Here is an 8309-nt window from a genome sequence, read left to right as displayed (position 1 = left end):
TTATGTGCATGTCATCTAAATATTGCCACACCATCAAAACTTTGGTCAAAATTGAGAGATAGGCAAAATGTTTGAAATTTATAGAATAGGAAATTAAAAATTGAAGAACTAAAATCATGTATAAAATAAAATTAGAGATAATCGGTGTATTTAAATCTAAAAAATATAAAATACATTAATAAAATGCACAACAACATTTGTAACAAAAAACAAAGCACTATAACATAAAAGTTTTATTAGTTTATTAATAGATATAAATATTTATGAATATAGATACTATTGTATCTATCTCTACCTCTATTAACAAATACTGAAATATTTATTTATTTTACTTGTCAAACTACGGGTTTTATGTCCGTGACATATTTTTTTACTGTCTATAATCTTAAAGAAGTCATATAATATATCCAAATGTTTTATAATTTTACATACTCTACTTAATTTTAAATTAAATATGTCAAATTTATTTAATAACTTTTATTTATAATTAGAGACTGGAAAATATTTATTTGATGAAAGTGACAACAAAAAATAATTTATAGACTAAAAATGACCATAAAATTTATAAAATCATATTTAACATTTTCTTTTTACCAAAAATGTTGGAAATAAAGAGAGTCATAATATCTGGTTTGAAGCCCTAATGTTTGAATGAAGAAAGCGAGGGACTTCATCATCCTCACCAGTTGCAGAAGCAGAACCATTCACCAAACAACAACTAACTCATCAAATTCGATAACCGCCACCGCTACATTTCACGAAACCATGCAACCTTCTTCCGACCATTCTCCCCAACGATATTCCTACAATCCAACCCTCCACTGGAACCCTCAACTTCACAACTACTTCAACAAAGCTTACGGCGCCGATCACTTCTCCCTCATCTCCACCGCATTAACGTACTCAACACTCCCCCTAAATTCCAACCGTAATTCCATTTTTTGTATGCTTAATTGAATTTTAATTATCTTATCTAACTTGATTTTGCAGTAGACCTTCTCGATATTCGTGTATTCGCGTTAACACTCTTCGTTCTGATAGTGACGCTGTTATTGAGAAGCTACGTTCGCTCGTGAAGCCATCATCGAATGCTACTGATTCTGAAGACGGTGATGACGTGCCGAATCCCTTGAAGGAGGGTTTGAATTCTGATTCTGGTTTGTTTTTCAAGTGTCGGATCCCTGGACTTGATTATGTTGTGTTTGTTTGGGGTTCTGGACCGCACCGGATTGATTACGGTAATGTAGCTCCTAAAGAGGTTATTGTTAGTAGGAAGTGTGCTGAAGCTGTTCTTCGAGGAGCTCAGGTTGGATTTGATTGGGTTTTTTTGTTATCTTTAATTTAGGGATTTTAGTGTTTATCTGTGATTGATTTGTTTCTGATGATGACTGTGTTTGGATTGACTTATACACGGTTATCTACTGATATAAACACTTTGGATTGACTTATCTACTGATATAAGTGCTTGATAGACTTATTGAGAGAACTTATGAAAATATCTTATGACATATCCATAAGTTGTTGTAAGCTATTTCCGATAAGCTATCTAGAATAGTTTATAAAAACAACTTCTACCGTACGAAAATAATTTACTATATTTTATTATTCACTATTGAAATGGCTTATGTAAAAGTGCATATGTGATAAACGGTCATCCTATAAGCACTTAATTAAGCTGTTTTTCTGAATGGACCTTATGTTAGTCTTTTTCTGTTTAGGTATATGTTCCTGGTATATTGGCTTGCAGTGGTCATGTTGAGAAAGGAGATACAGTTGCTGTCTCCGTTTCTGTAGAGCAGCAGGGTTCAGATGGGGGATGGAGTGCTGGTATGACACGTGGTACGGTTCTTCAAGGATCTGAGACAGGTACTTACTAGCAAGTGTATTTATGACTGAATTCTGTAGATAATTCGGTATAGTTACTTGTCTTGTGTACTTGGTACTCTAATATGGAGTTTTATAACCTGCAAAGTAGCAAAAGCATAATTGTTTACTGCTGAGCTTGAATAAGATTTTGGCTTATAGGTTTAACTGAGATAAGTATATAATTCTTAACTTAACTAAAAAACATAAGCCCTTATAAGTGTGTAGTTGTTATTGAAAAGTTATACGAGAGAGCTTTCGGAAAGTGTCCAGATGTAGGAGCTCATTGTAACTAATATAACAAACTACTAGCTCCATTCCTTGTTAGTTGTCGTTTTAAGGTTATTTGCACATACCAAGAAAATCAATTAATTTTGATGGAATTGTTTGTCTTTTTCCTTTAATACATAATTATTTATTATCTCATTCCACCTATTTCTCAGTTTGCAATAAGTAATTAAGGGTACAAGGGTATTATTGACAAACAATAGTTACTGTTGCATTGAACTTTGAAAACAACAAATAAATTAGGAACAAACTTCTTCTACAAAGCGCCCGTTAAAAGAAATGGAGGGGGTACTAGTTAAAATACTCATAATTGTTTTAGGATTATTTCAATTTTATTTTCCAACAAGTGCTTGTTGAAAAGTTTTTTATTAACTGGATTTATATGCTGGCAGATGTGGTCATGAATATGGTCATTGAGGTGATGGGGTTGTATTTTCAAACAGACATTGTAACTTTTTTCCCCTTAACTTTTTTTTTTATTGACAAAACTTAGCTTTAAATAGTCTATAACATAAGTAGATATTTGTTTTTAGAACTTCTGTAAACATGTTTTGCTTATAAATACAATGGCTTGTTTTAGTGGATAATTGCTTCTGTTTGAGACGTTGAATAAACTTTTTGAAATATGATCGATTTCATTTCTTAGTTTCTTTTGTTGTACAGATCCATATTATTTTGAACGAAATGGGCTATATATTGGCCAAGGCACTGCAATGTTGTCAAGGGCTGGAATGTTCCGTGTTTCTGAAGGAGTTGGTATTGATATGAAGGATAGAGTATATGAACTTCATTCGTTTCACAGTAAGTTTCATCGTTTATTTATATGGGATATTATGTCGCTGGTTTTGGCCAAACTGATTATGTTAGTCTTTCTATCATCACTTTACATTTTGCAATTATGTTTGTGTTCAAGCAATTCTGAATACTTCAGCAGTTTAACATATAACTAATCCTCTAAAAATTGTATTCATTTTTCTTTATTTCTTTTTAGTATACATACGATTGTTTATTTCAATATATATCTTTTTTATTGTTTCCATCTTCAGTCTTATGGTTGTTCTAAACTGGGTAAGATGTTGAAGTATGGTTGGCGTACATTTTAATGTTTTTTGGCTGCAGATGAATTAGCTTGAATTTTATGGAATTTAACTTGTAACATATAATTGGTGTAGAGACAGGTTTAGCATAGCTTTCTTTTTTTATTTGTTTCTTAATAAATTTTGCTGTGAAGCAACATCTTGTTTCCCAAACCTAACTTTTTTACTCTGTATAAAGAGGGTCTCATTCTGTTTATTTTAGCATGCTTTCGTGCATTTCCTTAGTAGCAACATCTTTTCCCTCCTTATATATTTAAAAGTTTTGTAAAATGTATTTGTTAAGAGCTTTGATGAGTAAAAAAAGAGCTTTGAATGCATGTGGATGGCTACTCTATTTTGTTTGCTTTTGGTTTTCCAGATGTGCTTGAGGGAGAAATATTTCTTCAAAACCTGCCAAGCATCATTGCTGCTCATGTTTTAGGTACATAAGTTACAGTCTCATTTCTGATTTCCTTCCGTTGGTATGATTTACTAAGATTTTCTATTTGTTTTCCTTGGCTGTAAATGCTATTGTAGTATATTCTATTATTATCCTTCGGTAAATTCTCCAGATTAAAACACAACTTTGAGAAGTTGAATTTGAACTCACATATGACAGTGCTTTTCGGGCTTTCATGTGGGTTAGAGAGATCTTCAGCAAATACTCCAGATTAAACAACTATGAGAAGTTGAATTTGTACATTAGATAATGTTTTTCTGGCATTCATAAGGACCTGAACACATGGCCATTTAGTGGGCGAACAGTTTGTACGTCAGTTTTGTATAGAGATTATAGTGATCTTTTGAGCCAATATACCTTTGTAGTTTTAATTTGTCTGATTTCTTTTCCATTTACTTGAATCATGAAAATAATATTGAACTCTTGATCAAAAGTTTATTTCCTATTAAGCTTGCTAGTCACTCAGACTATATGAAAAGTATGTATTGACAATGATTTTAATTTTAGGTTTTGAAAAGGTAAACATAGATAGTTCTGTTTACTTATTCAGTTATTCATTTCTTTTCAATATTTTCTGTTTGTTTTGTTTTCTTCTTCGTATCTTCACAAATTACTTCAACTTCTATATCAAGGACATTTTAAATCGATATGGATGAAAGTTAAAACTAAATGTTAATAGTAGACATTAGTGTTGGACTTTGGGCCTTTATTTATTTTTAGTTTTTTCTGTTGTGTTTGTTCTTATGTTAAGGAGGATTTGTTACCCTCTCATCTCTTCATAAGTTTTTGTCTGAATTCCTTTATATAGATTATTTTTTGATATTCAGATCCACAAATGGGCGAACGAATACTAGACATGTGTGCTGCACCAGGAGGGAAAACAACTGCAATTGCAACACTTATGAAGGATAGAGGAGAGGTCATTGCAACTGATAGATCTCATAATAAGGTGGAAATTCCAAACTCTATTTGAATCTTGTAGATTTGTGATAAGTTCATGGTTTCTCAACATACCAAATTTTGACGGTTGTCTAGGTGCTGGATATTCAGAAATTGGCAGCTGAATTGGGCTTGAGTTGCATAAAAGCATTTAGGTTAGACGCTCTTAAATCTGTTTCTCGAAGAAATGGTGTAGTAGATACTTTTACTGATCCATGCTGTAATAATGCCACCAATGGTGTGAAAAATCAAGTGTCGCCAAATTTGCAATTAGAAAAAATGTCACCTCTTGTTACGGAGAGTTTTGAAACTGAGACTCTGGAGGAAAATGGTGGGTAAGTTCTATTCCCGCACTTGCTACTTGCTGATTTTGCTGTGCATTTACACATGAGAGAAAACATTAAAGACTCTAATTAAGACTCCATTCGTCTCATTATAAGTGTCATTCAAGGTAATGTATACTTATTAAGAAAATGATTAGTTATGTTGATGTTTTTAGTGAAATTACGTGTTAAGAATAAAATACCACATTAATTGGAGTGGTCGAAAGTAAGAGTAGAGACTTAGTTATTTAAATAAAATGAGTGTATTTTAGGAAAAAGTTAATAAATATTGCATGGTTATTCTAAAGTAACAAATAATTTGAGACAAATATTTGAAAGAAGGCACTTATAATGAGACATAGAGAGTATATCTTTCCAGAATTTTCTGTCTCCGTATTTTATTGTGTACAGAAAAAGACGAAGATGAAGCACTTAATGCATTAGCAATTTATGGCTTCTTGCATGTACATGGTCTTCTTTCACGTTTTATGGTTATATAGACTTGAATGGTGTTTCTCTATCAACAGTTTTTGGATATATTTTTAAATAATCAGGTAAAGGTGAAAAGGCACAGGAAGGAGCTTATCTCAGCAAAGCTGAGATCAGGAAGAGCATGCGAAGAGCCCGAAATGGACCTGGTAGAAATCAGAGCGGGGGTGGTAGGGGTGATATTTCAAAAGGTTTTGATCCTGACAGTTTTGATAGAGTTCTTCTTGATGCTCCCTGTTCTGCCCTTGGTTTAAGGCCTCGTTTATTTGCTGGACAGGTAGAAGTAGATTTGTTCATTGAAATTTACCGTGCATTTACTTGAATTTACACTCACACACTCAGATAATTTTTATGCAATGATGCAAATATAGATAGCAAACAGGGACCTGCTTATCTTCCAGTAGGAGTTGACTCCTCATTTTTGACTTGATATATAGCATGTATAACAGTCAACTACTAAATCCCGTTCCATAACGCTTATATCTTCGCATAAACCTGAAATCGTCTATAGGATGTAGAAGTGTATCAACATGTTAGAACCTGGATTGGCCAGTGTAATGTGTAGTCATCATCTCTATTTGGATTTTCTAAAAAAAATCATCTCTATTAGGAGGTTTATTTATTTTTTATTTTTCGTGATAGGAATAAAAATTTAAACGCCAAAAGAAAAACAGAAAAATAATAATTATTTTTAAGAAAAGATAAGTAACCTGCAATGCCTTGTTTATGATAGGAAACAATTGAATCATTGAGAAACCACGCCAAATACCAAAGAAAGATGTTTGACCAAGCTGTTCAATTAGTTCGACCTGGTGGTGTCATAGTCTATTCCACGTAAGTATGTACATTCTGTTGATCACATTGATCTATGCATGCTTAACCTTTTTACAAGAGTTTTCTATCATAATCTGCAGTCACGTATCTTTAACAGTAGTTTTATTGGATTCACCTGTACCATCTTTGGATTTCTGAATTCTTGTTTCTTAGTGCACAAGATTTAGGATTAATTATCATACAATATTTAAGCATATTTGTTTTTTAATTATCTAGGGGTTTATTGTATGTTGTCAATATGCTGCACTCAAACCAATGTGCTATATGTGGATGGAGTCTTTATAAGCTTTTTTCTCTTTTTCATTTTTATTTTGTGATGTTTCTGTAAAACTGATCATTTGATGCTTATCTTGAATAGTTGTACGATTAATCCTGGTGAGAATGAAGCATTAGTTCGATATGCTTTGGATAAATACAAATATCTGTCATTGGCACCACAGGTTTGATGCTAACTTTTACCACCTCAATTTCCCATTTTATTTTTTCAATTGATTAGGCTTCTAAAATTCTAAGGCTAAATTACTGTCTTATAAAATTGGATTGATATATCTATTTGCGCTAAAATTGGCTCTACTTAGAAAATTTTACAAAATAAGAAATTATTTTATTCAAACAAATTGTTGATGTTTGGTTTGCCTGTACTCACACGACTTGTTCATTTATTCCAGCACCCGAAAATTGGAGGACCCGGTCTTGTTGGTAGCTGTGAGTTTCCTGATGGATATGTAGAGTAAGTACCTTATTTCATTTGTCCATCAACCTCTCTCCCTCTCTCTCTCTCTCTCACACACACACACACACACACACAGAGATACACCTTTGATGATGCTGTGTTGTTTGAAATTTGACTAACAATATTTGATGTAGTTTTGAAGTATACAGCTTTTATCTCTTCTTACCAAAAACTAACTTATTTCTATGTCGATTTTTGGCTCCACAATATCTTGTTTTGATCTACAGCGAATGGTTACGCCCTGGTGAGGAAAACCTTGTTCAGAGATTTGACCCATCATCTCCCCTTGATACAATTGGATTCTTCATTGCTAAGTTTGCTGTCGGCTCTAAAGATATCTGATTGCTATATGGGAGATAGTTAGCTTGGATCAATGTTTGCTCTAAGAATTTCTTTAGAAGGAAGCAAGCCATTAAGTTTTTAAATTGGCCTCTGACAACAGTCTAGGGAGCTTCACATTCGTCCATTCGGAAATATATTAATGACAAATTAAAAAAGCATGAGTATGGCTACTAAATTTGAGGTAATTTAATTGTAACACCTGGTTTTACCTTGAGATAAAAGATTATTGAAATATATTTGGTAACTGGTAAGACACAAGTTTGGTTCTAAAATATGAGGATTTTGGTTATAATCGTCGTTCTCCTTTTACTTATCTACGCATGGATTGTCATGTAAAACCTTGTGCATTATTGTATTAATTAATAGTTTCACTCTGCTTTTCATTATTTTGATTTTCCTATCAAAATATACGCTCTCCATTAGGCTGCTCTTGGGCTCTTTCTTTTTTCTTTTTTCTCTATTTCTTTTTTCCTTCGAGTTGATTAGAGTTCAGTTGCTTGAATTTGGTGATGTCACAGTTAGGCACATTTTAGAATTTTAGTATTGTGACTTGTGATTCGTAATTTGATTTCAAAACTTATCATTTAGTCTTGCTTTGTTCATGTTAATTTTTCAATCAATCTTTTTAAACTTAATTTCAAAAATTTTAATCAATTTTCTTAAAATGTTAATTTCAATTTACTCTAATTTGATTTCAAATTTTCAATCAACTTTTGAATGATGTCATTTTAAAACCAGTTTTAGGACTGAACACACATTAGGGGTCAGTCAATCTTGTTAAAATCCTTAAAATTGTCTAATGTCAATTATTTTATCTTAATAGTCAAAAACTTGACTAGCAATTAACTGTTTGAATTTTTTAATTTTAATTGTAGAAAAGTAAACAAAAAAATTGTAATTGTAAAATTAAAAGTCAAGTGATTATTAAATTAGCAAAATATTTTGAAAAACCATACATTTAT

General features: G+C 32.1%; 1 protein-coding gene across 2 annotated transcripts; it reads left to right on the top strand.

Moving 5' to 3' along the window:
- Positions 1-611: 611 nt before the first annotated feature.
- LOC101504126 (rRNA (cytosine-C(5))-methyltransferase NOP2C) lies at positions 612-7733 on the top strand. Of its 2 annotated transcripts, XM_004491261.4 has the most exons (12): positions 613-899; positions 991-1306; positions 1719-1866; positions 2815-2952; positions 3607-3669; positions 4515-4636; positions 4723-4957; positions 5504-5715; positions 6172-6272; positions 6631-6712; positions 6941-7002; positions 7233-7733. In XM_004491261.4, exons 1-12 carry the CDS (start codon positions 652-654, stop codon positions 7345-7347), a joined length of 1842 nt encoding a protein of 613 aa, XP_004491318.1. In that variant the 5' UTR covers positions 613-651; the 3' UTR covers positions 7348-7733. The 2 variants fall into 2 exon arrangements, 1 of the variants encoding a protein (XP_004491318.1); XR_003471663.2 differs by lacking the exon at positions 7233-7733 and having other exon boundaries at positions 612-899; positions 6172-6276; positions 6941-7000.
- The last annotated feature ends 576 nt before the right edge of the window (positions 7734-8309 follow it).

This window comes from Cicer arietinum, chromosome 2 (genome assembly GCF_000331145.2).
Source record: "Cicer arietinum cultivar CDC Frontier isolate Library 1 chromosome 2, Cicar.CDCFrontier_v2.0, whole genome shotgun sequence".
In the NCBI taxonomy this organism is placed as follows: Eukaryota; Viridiplantae; Streptophyta; class Magnoliopsida; order Fabales; family Fabaceae; genus Cicer; species Cicer arietinum.
This window is presented reverse-complemented; position numbering and strand designations above follow the sequence as displayed.

Excerpts from the sequence above, each read along its gene's own strand:
- LOC101504126 (XM_004491261.4), top strand. The coding sequence starts at position 652 with ATGAAGAAAGCGAGGGACTTCATCATCCTCACCAGTTGCAGAAGCAGA. Across the intron at positions 1,307-1,718 it reads CTGTTCTTCGAGGAGCTCAG|GTATATGTTCCTGGTATATT; the intron begins GTTGGATTTGAT and ends TTTTCTGTTTAG. Across the intron at positions 7,003-7,232 it reads TTTCCTGATGGATATGTAGA|CGAATGGTTACGCCCTGGTG; the intron begins GTAAGTACCTTA and ends TTTGATCTACAG.